This window comes from Pogona vitticeps, chromosome 5 (assembly GCF_051106095.1).
Source record: "Pogona vitticeps strain Pit_001003342236 chromosome 5, PviZW2.1, whole genome shotgun sequence".
In the NCBI taxonomy this organism is placed as follows: domain Eukaryota; kingdom Metazoa; phylum Chordata; class Lepidosauria; order Squamata; family Agamidae; genus Pogona; species Pogona vitticeps.
Genome location: NC_135787.1, coordinates 189,812,234 through 189,830,634, shown reverse-complemented (window position 1 = coordinate 189,830,634; position 18,401 = coordinate 189,812,234). Strand labels below are relative to the sequence as shown.

General features: G+C 45.5%; 1 protein-coding gene across 1 annotated transcript in view; it reads right to left on the bottom strand.

Annotated features, from left to right (window-relative positions):
- Positions 1 to 18,401, bottom strand: part of ITIH5 (inter-alpha-trypsin inhibitor heavy chain 5) — a 46,223-nt gene that overhangs the window by 11,297 nt on the left and 16,525 nt on the right. Inside the window, exons 5-9 of the mRNA XM_073002512.2 lie at positions 17,932 to 18,182; positions 11,236 to 11,405; positions 9,887 to 10,003; positions 3,258 to 3,429; positions 518 to 827 (exon numbers count right to left, since the gene is read on the bottom strand). Of these exons, the coding sequence (XP_072858613.2) occupies positions 518 to 827; positions 3,258 to 3,429; positions 9,887 to 10,003; positions 11,236 to 11,405; positions 17,932 to 18,182 (1,020 nt within the window). The remainder of the gene's footprint in view (positions 1 to 517; positions 828 to 3,257; positions 3,430 to 9,886; positions 10,004 to 11,235; positions 11,406 to 17,931; positions 18,183 to 18,401) is intronic.

The window sequence follows — 18,401 nt, the reverse complement described above, 5'->3', positions numbered from 1 at the left end:
TCTAGTAAGGGGTCATCTGACCTCAGTTCCCCATGAAATGCAACTCTGTCCTTTGCATATTTACTCAGAAGTAAGTTAAGGGATGTGGTGGCACTGTGGGTTAAACCGCAGAAGCCTCTCGGCTGCAAGGTCAGAAGTCCAGCAGTTGTAAGATTGAATCCATGCAACGGAGGGAGCTCCCGTCGCTTGTCCCAGCTCCTGCCAACCTAGCCGTTCAAAAGCATGTAAAAATGTGAGTAGATAAATAGGTACCACCACGGTGGGAAGGTCACAGCGTTCCGTGTCTAGCCGCGCTGGCCACGTGACCACGGAAACTGTCTACGGACAAACGCTAGCTCTACGGCTTGGAGACGGGGATGAGCACCGTGCCCTAGAGTCGGACATGACTGGACTCAATGTCAAGGGGGGAACATTTAGCTTTACCTAAGTTCAGTAGAAATTCGTTGACTGGACTTGTGCCCAGCAAGAGTAATGAAAACAATGCAAGTTTCGGCTCACTGCATGTTCTCCCACCCACCCTTTCAGTTGCGCTGCTGCATCCTCGTCCTCCCGTATGCGCCTCGTCATGCCACAGTTCTCCAGCGCCAGCCTCTCCAAAAGCTGGTAGTCCACATCATTGCCGGTGCCAATGGTGAAAAGACAGAACTTGTTCCGGATGGCATCCTTGGTGTTGTTGATTATCTTGGCCGGCTCTGTCTCCCCAACCGTGGGCCGCCCATCAGTCAAGAAGATGATCAGGGAGACGCTTCGCTCTTCAATGTCGTTCTGGGCGATGTAGTCATTGAGGATCCTGGTACTGATCTGGAGCGCCCCATTAATGTTTGTGCCTAGGAAGAGACTACAGCATTAACACATTGTTCAGGAGATAGAGGATTTGGTAAAGGGAGCAGTAGCAGACTCAGGATCTATCCCCTACTCTAATTTCCTTACTGGTTATTAGAACTGGTGGTGAATCCTTGTGGCACAGTGGTTAAACTGCAGTCCTGCAGTCAAGACTCTACTTATGACCTGCATTCATTCCCAGCAGACTCAGATAGCTGGCTCAACCTTCCATCCTTCCAAAGTTCATAAAGTGGGGCAGCAACAAGCATAATTTGCAAACTGTCTAGAGGGTGCTTTAAGCACTATAGGGCAGTACATAAGCAGGCACATTTTGCTTTTTGCTTTGGTGAGAAGTCTGGGCTTAAGGTTGTTTTGGGCTGGGAGAGCATTTTCTCTATCTTAAGATCACTTTCCGCTCCTAGGGAAAATGCAGATGCATAGGGTTTCTCCTGATCTGCACGTGAAGAATTATTTATGGTACAAAGGCTTGCAAAATTTCTTATCAATTCTTTTCTGAGTCTTGCCATGCCAGGACTTTCCAGGGATGCTTCACACGCTTGCATCAACAAGATTTCCTGGCTTCCTACAAAACAAGTACCTGATCTCTTTATCCTGTTTATTTTATATTTTGGTCGTCGCTTCCTGTTCAGTTTTATCATCTTGGTTTTAGTCTTTGACCATTCTGCCAGGGAACTGTCTGATTCTGCACAGCTTAATCTTTTTTTTTCTTGAGAATCCTGGAAAGACGGTGTCCTGCAGAGGAACTGCAACGAGGCAGCTCACGTATTTCCAAGGGGATTCAACATGAGGGGAAATGCCATTCTGTGTAGGAATTGTAAAATTCCTGTACAACTTTGCATTTCACCTAGAAAAAAAAATGATTGCCAAACTTCCAAGAAATCCCACAAGATTTCTCAGAGGGAAAAAAAAATGGAACAGAGGAAAAGAGTCTCTCCCCCCCCCCCCTTGGTCTCTATCCAGGAAAAGGAAGCTGAAAGACTGACATCCTTACATAGAAAACACTTTTAGAGATTCTGTAACAAGGTTGCATCAGTAGTGAGTAGATTTCTATTTCTACTGATTATGAGCTCCCATAATTATGAAGGAATGATGCTACAAAGAAACTCAAGGTGCGACCACTTTGTGATTCATCCTTTGGCTTGTCCCAACATTGAGATGGATGTCTTCCAGCGACTATACGATGTACAAGTACTCCTGAACCAGCCCAGCGCTTTCCCACAGCCATTGAGACCTTTTTTTGGTTCACCAGAAGGGGCTACTTTTTTGATGGCGTGTTTGCTTGATTTTTCTTTCTGACACATGTGATCACCCATATCATTTCAAATCAACAGTGGTGGGTGTGTTGTAGGGTGATGCTGGTGGAGACATACTGTATATACTCGAGTATAAGCCTAGTTTTTCTGCACAATTTTTTTTTTGCTGAAAAAACACCCCCTCGGCTTATACTTGAGTCCGTGTCAATATTACATGTTCTCCCCTGCAGTGCGGGTGTTCTCCAGACTCCCCTGCTCCTCTATGGGCGCGTGCAGCCTCTGTGGGTGGTCCAATGACCCGGGTTAAGTACACTGCATTTCTGCTTCCAGGACACTCCCATCTTCCTCCTTCTGCATATTCTATGTACCCACCTTCCTCCTCCCACCTTCCTCCTCCATCCTCCATCTCCCTCCATCTTGTTACGCAGCAGTAGAGCAGTAGATAAGCGCAGCATCTGGTATGAGTTCTCCCTCCGCAGGCAGTGAAGTGTGTCTTGCAGGTCAGAAGGGCATTATCTTCAAAAACATTTAACCTACTGATGCCTCCTAGAGGGAGACCACAGCTGTGATACAAGGAGATCTGCAAGCAGGATCTGAAGGATTTAGAAATGGACCACAACAGATGGGAAACCTTGACCTCTGAGCATTCAGCCTGGAGGCAGGCGGTGCATCATGGCCTCTCCCAATTTGAAGAGACCCTTGTCCAGCAGGCCGAGGCAAAGAGACAGTCCTGAAACCAGCAAAACCAGGGAGCTGGAGAGGGGACAGATTGTATTTGTCTTCAATGTGGAAGGGACTGTCACTCTTGAATTGGCCTTCTCAGCCACACTAGATGCTGTTCCAAATGCTCTCTATTTAGAGCACATTACCATAGTCTCTCTAGATTGAAGAGTGCCTAATCTAATCTAAGAAGCTCTGTGTGCTTTCATATACTTTATGAAATACAGAAACCAATTGGTACAGTTTAGAGATGCTGTTCTTGATGAAAGCTACCCTTTTTGAACCTCTGTTTCATGCATCAGCTGAAGGCCTGTTGTCCCAAAATAAATAAAGCACACTGAACTGATGATACATATGTGCATTTAGGGGTTGTGCACCATACATCTGTATACAAAGTTGGGGGGAAAACCCATGACCCATCCCTCTTGGGGCCATGATTACCTCCAGTGGGTGACATGTTGTGGATGTAGATCTTTGCATCTCTGATGTTGTTTGGAGTCACCGGCACGAGCTGGTCTTGTTGCCAAACCTTGATCCGGTTGGAGAAGCCAATGATGTTAAAGTGATCCTCAGGTCTTAGGTCTTGGAGAATGGTGAACAGTGCATCTTTGGTCTGAAAAGGGACAAAATAAGACTTCCGGAGTGAATATGTGCATGTTGGTCAATTTGCTGATCCGTCTTGTCTCTTCACAGTGTGAAGGATGGGGACCGCAAGAGACCCTCTGCAGGTTGGACTCAAACTCATGGACTGAACCCTACACACTGTCACAGTGTACACAAGAAATGGAGGCACGTGTGGACATTGACTCCCAAGTAGGGTCACCTCATACGATCTATGTGCAAAGAAAAAGTTGGAGAGGAAGTGGATCAGGGGTATATTTACATGAAATACTATCTTCTTCTGATATCTCACCATGATCAGGATGGGAAACTCCAACCTGGACTCCAATGTCCATTAGCAGCATCCCAGAAGAACTAATGGTCAAGGATTATGGGAGCTGTAGCCCAAAAATCATCTACAGTTTCCCTATCCCTGGCCTATGATGAACAGAGGATCTTGACAAAGTACACGTTGTCCCTCCTCCTCCAGTCCTGTTCAGAGAAAACAGAGGGCTTCAAACCTTTGGGGTCCCAGGGTGGTGTAGTGGATAGAGTGGTGGATTAGGACTCCAGAGAACAGGGTTTGAATACCCACTCAGCCATGGAAACACGTTGGAGGAGTGGAACAGGTAAAAATGGTCTTTAAATATCTCACTGATCTTGAAAGCCCTTTTAGAGTCTCTGTAAGTCTGTTCCGATTTGATGGCAAACAACACACACACACACAAAATTCCTTTAAATCAGCAAGGCTTACAAAAATTTGCTCCATACAAAATTTCTCCAGGAACTTTGGTGTTCCATACTACTGAGCTTATTTTAGAGGAATGATCTGTTCTTCTGGTTTCTTTTTCTTTTTCTTTAAATTTGAGTGATCATTACCTTAAGACAGTGGTTCTCAATCTTGGGTCCCCAGACTGGACTCAAACTCCTAGAAGCCATTGCCACTAGCTGTGGTGGCCAGAATTTCTGGGAGGTGTAGTCCAAGAACATCTGGACTACATCTGGAGTCACTCAGAATCCCCCAAGCCAGGCAGGCATGATACAGCTTTCTAAATATCCCTACTTTCCAGCAATGACCCACAACGACTCCCAAAGGTCAAGTTCTAAAGTTAACACAATCCTTTTCTACATCTGGATTTTGGCCAAGTTTCCACAGCTGGGAATAGTTACTTTTTTCTACAAGAATTGCCAGGATCCTCCCCAGCTAATGCAGCAGGGCTGAATAGAGGATTTCTAGAGCAACTTTTCCAAAGGTTGGGTTTAATAGACTCCAACGCTAGAGCATCCTTATAACCCAGCCTTTGAGATGGGTTGATCTCCTACTTCTGTAATTCCTGGCCAGGGGATAGTTCGACTCAGCTAGAGGCCTTCAGACTGAGGATGGTTAAAAGGTTTTGCTTTGCTTTCTTGTCTCAAAGTCAACAGTATTTGATGCCAACGCAGCCCTGCCAAGTCCCGATTATCCTCTTCTTTTCCAGTCTAAAAACACTGGGGGCTTCTCAGTCCCCGATGGAGCATTCCATTTGCAAGGAGTCGTAAATGTCATCTATTCAGCTTCCCCATGATCCCGGCCAGGAAGCTGATGATGCCATAGCGAAACACATGACACATTGGAATGGAATCTAGAGTCCTCTCTCCAGCTGGTGGCCCTGAAGCTGGATCCAAGGGCTATCAAGGACAATGGATATTGTTTGTTTGTCTTTCCTCTTGCAACAGCAGGGTGTTCTAACACAGCAGAAACCATATGGCTTGGATGAAGTCCTGAGACATTGTTTTTTTGCTTTTGTTTTTAATCAGGATCTTTGCTTATGATGAACTTGTTGGGTGGCCTTCTTGAGCCACTAGCTATCTTTGGCTTCAGCAACCAAGTTTTTCAATTGTGTCTGGTTAGTTCTGGGGATTTTGAATGAAATCAACCCTGAGAGCTCACTGGAGGGACAGATCCGGAAGCTGAGCCTCCAATACTTTGGCCATCTCATGAGAAGAGAAGATTCCCTGGAAAAGACCCTGATGTTGGGAAAGTGTGAGGGCAGGAGGAGAAGGGGACGACAGAGGATGAGATGGTTGGACAGGGTCATCGAAGTGACCCACATGACTTTGACCCAACCCCAAGAGGCAGTGGAAGACAGGAGGGCCTGGCGTGCTCTGGTCCATGGGGTCACGAAGAATCACACATGATTTAATGACTAAACAACAACAAAAGTTCTGGGGGGGGGCTGTAGTCAGGAAAAAGGATCCCTCCTTTCTCAAGCTCTGCTCATACTCTCCCCATAGGCTTCTGAGAAGAATCCAACTGACCACAGTAGCAAATAGGATGGTAGATTAGCTAGTTCTTGCTCTGACTGGGAAGGGTTCTTATGGAATTATTGTGGTCGGAAAAACTGCACTACGAAGGTAACATTGCTGAAAGTCAGGGTTGGCGTAGGCCATTCATGGTTTAAACAGGGAGGAAGGACTGTCTCTGAAATTCTGGGGTTGCCCTATGGATCATTGGAGACACTGTGAGGGGAATCAAACTCCCAACCTCTGGCTCCACAGCCAGAGACCTAAGCTGCTGAGTTACGCAGCAGCAAGTATAACCTCCCTGTTAATTTCCCACAATATTCCAGAAACGCACACAAAGACCAGGGCATTGTGGGAACGAGCAGCCCTGAGGCCAGGTACTTCCTCTTAATTTCCCCACAATGCCCTCTTCTTTATGTGGGTATCTGGAGTATTGTGGGAAATTAGTAACAGGGAGATTAGATTTGTCGACAGATGAGGCTCCAAGGCCTCAGTCAAGAAAAAAGTATCACAAAGAGCTGCTAGATAACTCAGTGGTTTAGGTCTCTGGCTGCAGAGCCAGCGGTTGGGAGTTCGATTCCCCCACTGGGCCTCCTTGACAGGGGCTGGATTTGATGATCCGTAGGGTCCCTTCCAGCTCTGCAGTTTGATGATGATTATTATAATAAAGCATCTGCCTCCCTCACAGAGCCTGGAGAAGTTGTATTTTTGGCCTATGATTCCCGATCCTCCAGGCATCACACTGTAGTGGAACCAATTAGGAGAACTCGAATAGAGTCTGCTCCTTCAGCTGCCAAAAGGGCTGACGTGGTCATTCCCAGAAGCTGACCCCATGACCTTCAGTCCCTCAAAGGACCTCCGCAGATGGGAATGGTGGCATCAGCGACATTTTCTACCACACAGTCCCTCTCTTTGTTAAGTCATATGGGGGTGGGGGGGGTGAGAGCCGGGAGCATCCTGCCCACAAGATGGACGTCAAGCCGGTTCAAAGAGAGACACAAAGACCAGCTGTTCTGGCTGACCTCAGTTTTCCACAACACACCAAACATCCTATGAAGTCAAGGCTAAGCGACAAGTAGCTCCCTTCTGACATCCTTCCAATGCCCATTGATTCACATTTTCCGCTCGCTGGCCAACAGCTGCCTTCCTTTGAACATTAGGTAACTATTATCTCAACCATTCTGGGGGAAAAGCAAGACTAAGAGACTCCATAACTTCTCATCCACAAGTCTCACGGCAACCCTGACCTCTGAGTGTGGGATCTGGGTCAACAATTAAAATTGCCCTCTGCCTGCTGAGGTCGTCTCAGACCCTAGGGCCCTACTCTGTGAGTGGCAATGAAAAGCAGGGAGATAAGCCCTTTCTGCTTTGTCCCCTTCTTTCTTTGGGGTGATGAGGTCAAGAAAATGGCATTTCCTCAAGAGGAGGAGCCTTGTTATGTCACAGAAGCAGGGCAGGCAAAGGTTGGGAAGCAAAAGTTGGGAGAAATTTCAGTTCAGTTCCAGATTCTAGCTTTTTCTTCCTGGAGTTCTGTTTCCTTTGTAGGCTGTGAATAATTCTATGGATCTGTTTGCTTTTGGATCTTATGAAGTTTCCCCCTGTCCTTCACTTCTGCATGCAATTGCTTGATCATCCACTCTTTTTCTAATCTAAAATTGATCACTCGATACCTGGAGAAAGACCCGTAAATTGACATTCCTCAATCCAAACCCTGCCTTTCTCCAAAACGATGCGCGTTTAGGCTAGAACTGCCAGGTAAATAGCATCGTATTTGCTGAGGTTTTAAGGCCAAACCCTGAGACCGTTAGGGGTAGGGTTTTGTGCTATCAGAGGGGATGGCCTTTCTGACATCAAAGGGGGTGGAGCCTTGTGATGTCACAGAAGCTGGGCAGGCAAGTGTTTGGAGGGGAACAAGCACATCACATGGGGCATCCCAGGATCGTGCAGCTTACCCAAGGCCACACAGGCTGGTTCTACTCGAAAGTGGAGAGTTCAACTCCCAACATCGGGCTCCACAGTCAGAGACCCAAACCACTGAGCTGTCCATCATCTTAGTTACAAACCACTTGTCTCTTTTGTGATATAAGAGGTCACCTTAATACGCCAGCCAGCATCGCGCAGTGGGTTCGCAAAAGATTTGTGCAACTTGCCGCAGCTAATTGTGGCTGACCGACATCTTGGTTGTCCTTCCCAATGAGGCACATGATTGAAATGTGGCCCACCACATCATCAATTAATTATAATTAACCACAGCCAGTTATACAAACCTTACGTGAACACCAGTTGGCTTTGGACTTCCACGCCCCAAGGACTGTGTGTCCTAATGAAGTTAAGCCCCTCAATCTTTCAACGTTCTCCTTTCCCAACATTTCAACGATCCCCTGACATGGCAACCCGAGCATTTGTAAAAGTGTGGTTTCTGTTCCCGTCCTCGCTTTACAGCCATAACCCGACATGTAGGTATCAATGTTGAAGCCAGCAATGGGAAAAAGCTTTCTTTTGGGAACTACAAATGGTCAGTGGCCCCTGGATTCTAGGAAATGTGGTTCAAAACCTGTAACTGTTCCTATCTGTACTTTGAGCCCCGTTGAACCAAAGGAGAGCAAAACGTAGAGCTGGAATCGTGGTGTAGGTTTCCAAGGGTTAACTGAAGACCAGGATCTCCTTGAGCCAAAAAAATGCTAATACTTCTTAATTCTGGAGGAAACTAAAACCCCTTGCAGAAGTTAATCTGTGACCCACAGAGCTGGCCTGTTCACACCAACTCCTGGCAGGAAGAAAGCTTCCCTCCCCCTTTTTATTCTTAATCCTTCTTTCCCCATTCAGTGCTGCAAACCAGATGCTGCTTGTTCATCCAGCAGACCGGGCACTCAGGTGGTGAAGTCTTCGTTTTGTAGATAATTGGCTATTTATTAGCTGTTTATCTTCCTCCTTTCTTCCAACAAGCTCAGAGTAGGGGACCTGGTTTGTCTCTTTCTAGGGGCAGCTGGTGTCCATGGTGTTGGGAGGGGCAGAACATTGTTGTTGTTGTGAGCTGTCAGATTGCCCCGGTTTATAGCAACCTTATGAATAAGCAAGGTCCAAAATGTCAGGTCCTCAACTACCCTGTACAGCTTTTGCAAACTCAACCCAATGGCTTCCTTGATTGAGTCAATCCATCTCATATTTGGTCTTCCTCTTCTCCTACTGCCGGCCACCTTTCCCAACACCATTGTCCCCCCCCTCCCAGAAAATCCTACCTTCTCAGGATGGGCCCAAAGTCGGACAGCTACTCAGTTTCAACATCTTTGCCTCCAGAGAGAGTTCAGGCTTGATTTGATCTGGGACCCCCTTGTTCCTCTTTCTGGCCATCCAGGGTATCCGCAAAGCTCTTCTCCAGCCCATTTAAAACAAATTAATTTTTCTCCCATCAGGCAAAACCAGAAGAAAAATTTAAAAAAATGAATACAAAAATGTTGGTGCACCCATCAGCTTTTGTGGACAAGTCCACTTCTTTGGACCATGAAAACTCACATTAAAATGCAATGTTTTTGTCTTCTTTGTTTTTTTAAATTACTGTATTTTTTCTTTGTTTTGCCTGATATGCCAGCACAGACTAACACAGCTATCTATTCTTTAAAAATATATATTCCTGTCCGCTCTCTTTACTGCACCCACCTGCGTGCACATCAACTGAATGTGATCAGGCTAAAGTGTGGCAGGAAGAGAACGCAAGCAGGGCGTCTGGTTAGGAGGCTGGCAAGAGTAGACAGGGCATTGTGCCCCCAGCTTGAGGGGGACACCATGCCCTCATGGCCTCCATGAACCAGCTGCTCACTGCCTACTCCACCATCATCCTTGAAACTGCCCTGTGAGGTAGGCCAGGACAAGAATTACCAACCTAAGGTCATCCAATAAGTTTCAGGGTTTGGTGAGGACTAGAATCTTGACACCTCATTCCAAACCTCTAACCATTAAACCGCACTTCCTGTTGCTCCAGGAATCGCTTTTAACTTCTAAGTGTGTTTAGGGGGCCCGAAGGAAGTGAAATAACGCTAGCAGTCAAACCAAAAGAACACCACGCCCTCTTATCGTCCAGGCTTCTCCCGTTATTATGACCAAATCATCACCTCCACAACTCTGAATCATGCCTCTGGCCTCATTCTTCCTTAGGGGATGTGAGAAAGATAGAAAGAAACCCTTCTCACCTGCCTGAGTTTTGTTCCCACCATGGAGGCGCTGCTGTCGAGCACGAAGACAACATTCTTGGGGAGCGGAGGGAGATCTTTGGGCGCAAAATAGTGGACAAAATATCCGTTCAAAACCTGGTGGGATGAAAAGGAGACATTCAGCTCTGCATCCCATCTGTATTGAACCTCGTGCCAAATAGCTCTTTGTTTTGTTTACATCTTGCCAGTACTGGACCCAAGACAGTTTGCAGCAGGAATGAAAAAAAGATACAGCTAAAAAGACAAATTATAACAAAGGGGCATTTTAGTTTTACTATAGCCATTGAAATCTCTCAGCAGAGCACCATCTTTAAAAGATGGAGACCCAGCTACTGCAGTTTCAATGGTTTGCCCACTGTAATTTAACATAAGTAGTTGTCAGTGTTTCCGAAGAATTTTGGCATCCATAGATCATGAAGGATTTATTTTCAGATATTTAACAATGATTTGGTAGATCATCAATCCCATCCTCTCCTCTGCCAGCAATTCTCATGTCTAAATGAATGCCAGAAGCTTAGATGAGAATAGAGTTTCAGTCTCCTATTAGCATGTCATACTGTTGCTCAATTGACTTTTAGTTAAAACAGCTGCTGTCTGTGCTGATGCCTATAAATTTTTTAATGGGGAAAAGATTTGCAGTTGAACAAAAAAAATTGTGGTGTCAAAACAGGTGACAATTTAAGGGGTTCAAATTCTTCACACATCTCTTCTTGCATCTTGTCTGAAATTGTCAAGAGCCACATGGGGAATTCTTAACAACCTTGTGTGGCTCTTGAAGTCCCTTTAGCCAGCTGGCTCTGTAGCATGTAAAAACATTTGGGCAACTCCACATGATCTTAATCATAATTTCTTAGTGTGCTTTCCATTGCCAGAATCAGTTACATGACATTTCAGTATACCTGATGACATTTTCCCCAAAAATGTACACATTTTTCTACATCCATGTGCAAATGTATTCATTATTCTCATTTTACCCATTAGTTAATAGCCTAGATCAACTGCTAGTTTCAAAGCAGAGTACATCTACTGAATCAATGGCTGAACCACAAGCCAACGCTTGTGTAAATCCCAATGGGTCGACTCTACTGGTGTCTGACAAAAAGTTTTCAGCCAATGTGTTTGTGTACATTTTTCAAATATATACCCTCCTTTCTTTGTCATGCACTTTTTTTCTCTCTGCAAAAGCAAACTGCAAGTTCCGGTAATGTGCAGGTTTTTGACGGAAATCTCAGTTGATATAGAACTTATATTTTTCTAAGGAAATCAAAGGGGAAGCCAAACATGTTTTTCCGCATCCTGAGATGATCAGTAGGTAATCTACACTGTACCTGGACATCTCCAACACTCAGTTCTCGATTGACATCATATCTGACAATAAAATCTCCGAGAATGCCATTTCTTGCAATCTGGGTTTGCTGGACCACACTGGGACTGAATGTTACTTTGGCTAAAGTTTTTGTCTGTCCGATCACTGTTGATGGCGGTGGGGAAGAGTCACCTGGTGGAGAAACACATTTATGCAAATCAGGCCTTGTAAACTCGCAAACAACTGTCAAACTTTTTGTGTGTCTGTGGGAGTTTTTATAACCCTGCATGCTGTCTGTGGTTTGTGTGGCTGGGAGGGACCTTTTTGGGCTGGGCTGATTGTCAATCTACCCAGAACTAACCAATTGTTCCTCCCTCCCTCTGAATTCAGAGAGAGCCCCGCCTCTCTGCTGAGTGTTCCTTTCCCTTTCTTTAGTCTTTTGGAAGCAGCGTTGTTTGTTTGCTGTTGATCTGTTTATAACTGTGAGTAAAGAAATATGTTTTTATTCTTTCTCCTACAAATGCCTCAGAGTGAGTTGCTGAGACCTTAAGAGCCAGTAAATGAGAATGGGGAACTTGAAGCTTTTCTCCTCTGCAGATCTCTATGCTTCTATTGTACAACTAAAGGAATTTAATCAAAAATTCAAAGCTCTGCAGCAGTGGCTGCTCTTATGATTTGTCACTGTCCAGAGGTCTTTTCCAGACTTTCTAAAGATTGGAACTTGGAAACAATTTGTGGCTGAAAGCTACGTTTTTTCCTGTATTGATGTATGGAAGTGAGAGCTGGACCATAAAGAAAGCTGACTGCTGAAGAACTGATGCTTTTGAATTGTGGTGCTGGAGGAGGCTCTTGAGAGTCCCCTGGACTGCAAGGAGAATAAACCTATCAATTCTAAAGGAAATCAACCCTGAGTGCTCACTGGAAGGACAGATCCTGAAGCTGAGGCTCCAATACTTTGGTCATCTCATGAGAAGAGAAGACTCCCTGGAAAAGACCCTGATGTTGGGAAAGTGTGAAGGCAGGAGGAGAAGGGGACGACAGAGGATGAGATGGTTGGACATTGTCATTGAAGCAACTGAAATGAGTTTGACACAACTCCGGGAGGCAATGGAAGATAGGAGGGCCTGGCATGCTTCAGTCCATGGGGTCACGAAGAGTCGGACACGACTAAATGACTAAAAAACAACAAAAATAGTGATGACACCATCAGCTGTAGATGTTATTCTTTAATTTAAAAGATGAGGGAAGCTTTTAAAATCTAAAAATCACTGGACTGCTAGTGGCAATTTCCAGGTATTAAAGGCTCTCCCCGCCTGCCTTGAGGTTCCCAAAGGCTTCCCTGGGTCAAAATGGAACTCCAGAGGCCCTTGGAATCTGGGAAGGGGAAAGGAGACTTAAATTAGACACCTATGGCTGATGACATCATCAACTTTACAAGTGTGCGACAGGATTTCGGCCACTTTGTGGAGATGAGAGAAAAAGACAGCCTGTAAGAACTTCTTCACACTTTCTGAGAAGGATGGGCCATTCTGTCGGATTTTTACTCTCAATATCCTCCATTGTAATTTCTCCAACTTCCATTTTCTGTGTGATGAGCCTGGCCCAAGTTATTTGGCTGCTTGAGAGGAAAACCAAGATAGGGCACCTGTCCAGTGGTGGTGGATGACTCCAGTTCTGAGATGTTAGAAATCCACTCCAGGTTTTCTTTTGCACTTCATGGCAGCTAACCAAGCTGTTGAATCTACTTTGGTCATAGAGTTCAGCACCGTGGATAGCAATTGCAAAAAGAAAATAAGGGGAATGGATTTCTTGCACTCCCGGAACTGGAGTCACCACCACTGTCTCTGCCTTTTCCAGGTACCAGGTGAAACTATTCTGTAAGACTGGTGATGGACAGCTTTCCTTCTGCACACCTCAAAGTAGTGGGGATAGCTGAGGTGTCCAGGGAAGAGCACATGGCCCATAACTCTCCCCTCTAAGCACTGTACTGATGCTGCTTTAAATTTGCTATCTGAGGCAGCAACATCATCCTACCTAATTTTAATTGTTTTATCTTTTGATTGTATTTTGATTGTATTTTAATTGTTGTAAGCCGCCCAGAGACCTTTGGGTAGACTGGGCAGCATATAAGCTAAATAAATAAATAAATAAATAAATAAACAAACGAACGAACGAACGAACGAATGAACGAACGAATAATAGTTGTGGGTTTTTGGGGCTCTTTGGCCGTGTTCTGAAGGTTGTTCTTCCTGACATGTTGCCAGTCTCTGTGGCTGGCATCTTCAGAGGACTGGAGTAGGAACTCTATCCATGCTCTGTTGCTGTTTGTTGGATAGTTGAGTATTTATAACTGTGGGAACAGCTTTTGTCCTTTTCAGGAGATAGGGTGATGATGGTGATCAGTGTGTTTTTGTTGAGGATGTATTGTTGTGATAAGGGGGAGAGATTATCTGTCACTGTGATTAATGGGTGTCTTTAGCTGATCTTTTCGTGCAATGATCCATGGTCCTTGTGGCTAGGTAGAGTTCATTGACCTTTTGCAGGCTGTATTTTTCAGTGCTGGGAGCCAGGCCTTGTTAAGTTTTAGACTTTCCTCTTTTTTGTTGAAGCTCTGCTGGTGTTTATGGATTCCAATGGCTTCCCTGTGCAGACTAAAACAACCGAAAAAATCAGTAGTAGCTGAATATGCCCTAAAAAAAGCTGGACATGAAATTCAAAATGCTGAAGTACTGGACAACACCAGTAATCATTATGTTAGACTGCACAGGGAAGCCATTGAATTCCATCAACACCAGCAGAACTTCAACAAAAAAGAGGAAAGTCTAAAACTTAACAAGGCCTGGTTCCCAGGACTGAAAAACACAGCCTGCAAATGGTCAATGAACTCTACCCAGCATTTCTGGGTGGTGAGTATTTGGGGACAGCAAAGAATGGCCCAGGGACTACATGTGGTCCACCTTACCCTAGATCGTCAGGAGTTCCCAGCTGCTGGCAGAAGAAATCCATCCCCTTCGGGAAGGGCTGAACCACCAAGAGAACCAGTGGGAATGGGCTTCTGGGGGGGGGGAGGCAGCAAAAGAGTCACAGGCTGGACTGGAACCTCTGTGAGCCCTGTGATCTTTGCCCAAAAGCCACTCATGTGCACCCTCGAAAGCAGTTTTCAGCTGTCTTTCCATTCCAGTGGCCCATGCATACCTGGGCATGGAAGGGCCACTTTCTGCCTTGCTTTGATTCCTAGACATACACTTAAGAATCCATACTCATTTTTAACTAGCCCTTGAGCCATATGAAGTCTATCTTTTCTCTCCTGCCAGGATCCAAGCAGGAGGAAGGGCGTTCTTGCTTCTCCTGCCAACATCTTCCACGCATGGTTGCGAACCGTCAGCTCAGACCTGCAGCTGGGGATGTGCTAACTGTTTGGAAATCCATGTACCCCTCACTGGATGGCGTCTGAAGAAGGACTGAGATCTGTGTGTGCATTATAACTCTGCCAGAAATGTAGCTCAAAATGGGAAGACGGCACTCGTAGACAGAAGAGAAGAAGAAAAATGAGAAGAGAAGGGTATCCCATTGATTTAATAATAGCTGTGCGCTGTTAAGTTGATTCCAACTTCCAGCAAACCTTTCCAGGGTTTCCCAGGTAAAAAGTATTCAGAAGTGGCTTACCATTCCCTTCTTCTGGGATCATTCTGGGTCTCTGCAGCTTTCCCAGGGCTACACAGACTGGCTTTTCTTGCTGAAGGCCCAGTGGGGGAATTGAACTCTCAACCTCCATCTCTTTAGCCAGAGACCTAAACCACTGAGCTATCTAGCTAGCCATCCCACTGGTTTAGGGCAGGGGAATTCCGAGTATCTAATGATTTCCAGAAAGAGGTCACCCAAAAGGGCGAAACCTCCTAGCTTCGGTTTCCTGCTCACCCTGTTGTTGGTGACAGTCAAAACCATATTGTAGGTCATAACAACAATTTCACTTCTTGCAAAAAAAATAAAAATCCCCACACCTGCCTGGCGCAGCAAATGATTTTCCAAACATTATTATTATTTTTTGCCTGCAAATTTCCTGCTAAGGGAAAACAAACAGCTGGGGTTGCACGTTTGCAACCTCACTGGTGACGCATGCTGAATTTGCTTCTTCTCAGAGGAATTTGGCAACCCTCACCTTCGCTATCCGTGTTCGTGGCTGGACGTTTTCCCATTTCTCCCCTTTTAAATGAGAGATGCCTGTCTGGGTTCAGTTCCCTGCATTCAGAATGTACACAAAAACAAGTAGGGTTGGGGCTTACCAGAAAGACAGAGCATAAAACCCTGCTGGATCAGGCCCAGGGTTTATACAGTATTCCCCAGCATCCTGTTTCCAACCGTGGACTGCCAAATGGTTCAGACAAAGCAGAGAAAAACCCAACACACTTCCTACGTTAAGGGTAGACAAACCTTTTTCCTATCAGTGGAAAAGTTGCTGGGGCAGGATATAGGAGTCTGCGTGCAGAAACCTAGGAAGCTTTTTGCTCTTCTATCCTATCCAGAATTATTAGTTTTTACAGAAGCTTTTTAATTCATCCCCCCCCCCAAAAGCAAGGAAATAGGGCACGGGGCTGCTATGAATTTCCTTTTAAAAAAAATGCTCCAGATTCCAGAATAGCCCAGTCTGTCCAGTATCGCTGGATGCGTCGCAAGAGCTTTTAGGCTGCTTTCACAATGGCTGGGATTGTGAAATCTGAACTTCGCTTCGCATTCTTGCTCCCCTTTGAATCACTGAACCCAACAGGGTTAGAAACGGGCAGCATTTCCCAAGCAGAGGGAGGGCATCGCATCCTGCTTTGGGTGGATGCCAGCCTGCAAAGGGGGCAATTAAAAGACACAACACAGACACGGATGGGGAAACACAGCAGGGTGTTGAAATGCCATTTTCCTTGGCCTGCTGGCTACTAATTTTGGCCAATGCTCTTTTTTTAAAAAAAAAAAAAATCAACTCCTATTCCCCCCTTCCTATTGTAAAGGAGCAGCAGGATTTCCTATGTGGTTTGGCACAGCTGGATGGAAAAACCTCCCTTCCCTCACCCAATTTGCTTAAAATAAAAGTGATTCCCAAGAGGAGACGGGAAGAACAGTTCCCAGATGCTGAAATGACTTTTCTTCCTATATTTATAATTTTATCCTGCCCTATGGTTGAAAAGCTTCTATGGTTCTTCCATGCACTTCAATTGTTCAACCACAACCCTGTGAGGTAGGCTCAGGGATAGAGAGTGATTGATCCAAGGTCAGCTTTATGGCCAAAGGGGGTTTGGAATGGGATGTAATTCTAGCATTTTTGGTGAGAAACAGGGGATCTCTTGCTCCCCCCAGTATTTAGCAGGATTCACACCAAACACAGCACTGAGTCTGTCCCGATTTGGGCACATCATGAAATGGCATGATTCTCTGGAAAAGACAATAAGGGTAGGAAAGGTGGAAGGCAGCAGGAAAAGAGGAAGACCGAATACAAGATGGACTGACTACCTAAAGGAAGCCATAGGCTTGATTTTACAAGAGCTGAGCAGAGCTGTTGAGGACTGGACATTTTGGAGATGGCTCCTTCACAGGTCACTATAAGTTGGAGGCGACTTGATTGCACATAACAACACATCCCATCATTCACAGCCGTCACAAGCAATAATCAGGGTTAATGGGAGTTGTAGAACTCCTGGAGTGCCATAGACTCCTTAACTCTGTTTTGGCTGTTATACCACTTGATACTGTACATCATTAATCCTGAATAGTCGTGATGAGCTTCGAATGCAGCAGCAGAATGGACAGAAATGGCTTATAAGAAAACTTTTCCCTGTGTCCTCCTTGCGTACTTAAATTCCCATTTATGTTCTCTCTAGTAACGAAAACCTCTCCCAGTTGTGCATGTTGAATACAGTCATGGGTGGGAGGGAAGGGAAATGGGGGAAAAGAAAGATTAAAGTTGACCAGCATCCCAGAAATTATGCCTTTATGATGAAAAAAAATATTTCAAAAAAGGAAAACTTTTTTAAAAAAAATTGGTATGTCCAATTCGGCAATTTTTCTAATTTTTAATGTATGTGAAATCTTGTTTTAGTTCACATGGAAAGCCCTCCAATGGGCTTCAGCAAACAATTTTTAAAAAGCTTATTCCAAGGGTCAGCAAAAGTAGGAAGTGGCGTTTTCAACCACTTCTGGAGCTGGTATAGACCAAAGAAAGGTGCCAAGAGTATAAAGATGCTCGCTCCTGAAGAAGGCTTCCCCGAAATGCGTTGAGCCAGAGCTTTTCAACTATCCATTTAAAGAATACAGAATAAAGAACTCGATTTTGTTTTCTACATCCTGAGGCTTCGTCTCTCATTTATAATCTGGACTACCAGCTGGCTGGCTCAGTGGCTTAAATCTGCAGAGCCAGAGGTTGGGAGTTTGATTCACCGTTGAGCCTTCTGATAAGTAGAGCCAGCCTGTGTAGCCTTGGTCAAACTGCACAGTTCCAGGATGCCCCAAGAAGAAGTGAATGGGAACTCTCTAGAAAATCCTACATAAAGCTGACCTAAATCAGAACAGACTTGACAGCAGACACGGTTTCATAGTCTGGCTTGGAATAAGGCCACTTCCTGGTTCTTTTCATGCAATGGAGAAGCAGGGTTGTGCATTGAAGACATAAGACGGACCCTTAAGGTCCCCCCTCTCTCTCTACCGCATGCAAGAACTTCCACCGAATCCTGCTCACCTGTCTTCTCCCCGTTGCCTTTGCTCCTGCTGTTTTGGAGGGGCAGCACTTCCAGGGAGTTGATCCCCGAATTCTCAAGGATGTTCACCTCCACGCGTAGCTTCCCCACCAGCTGCTGGGGCCGGATGCTGACGGTGTACTGATACATCCCCAGTCGCCTCTGCAAGAGCTCCTCGTAGTGTAAGAGGAAAACCGCCTCGGCCTTCCGGGGGATCATGCCAGAGGCTCTGAAGGTCTCCACTCCATTCTCCCTGTTGGGAGAAGTCCGAGTGCGGTCAATGCATCACCTGCAGATGTTTCTCCATCTGCTGCATCCACAGCGGGAGCCCATCGAGAGAACGAACCATTTTTTTTCTCGCCGTGGTAAAAGCCACTGGCAGGTAGGGGAGAGTGGGTAAGGGCCAAAGAACCAAGAAAGCTTCCCTTTGGACTACAACTCCCAGAATCCCCAGCAGCAGGGCTCTCTGGAG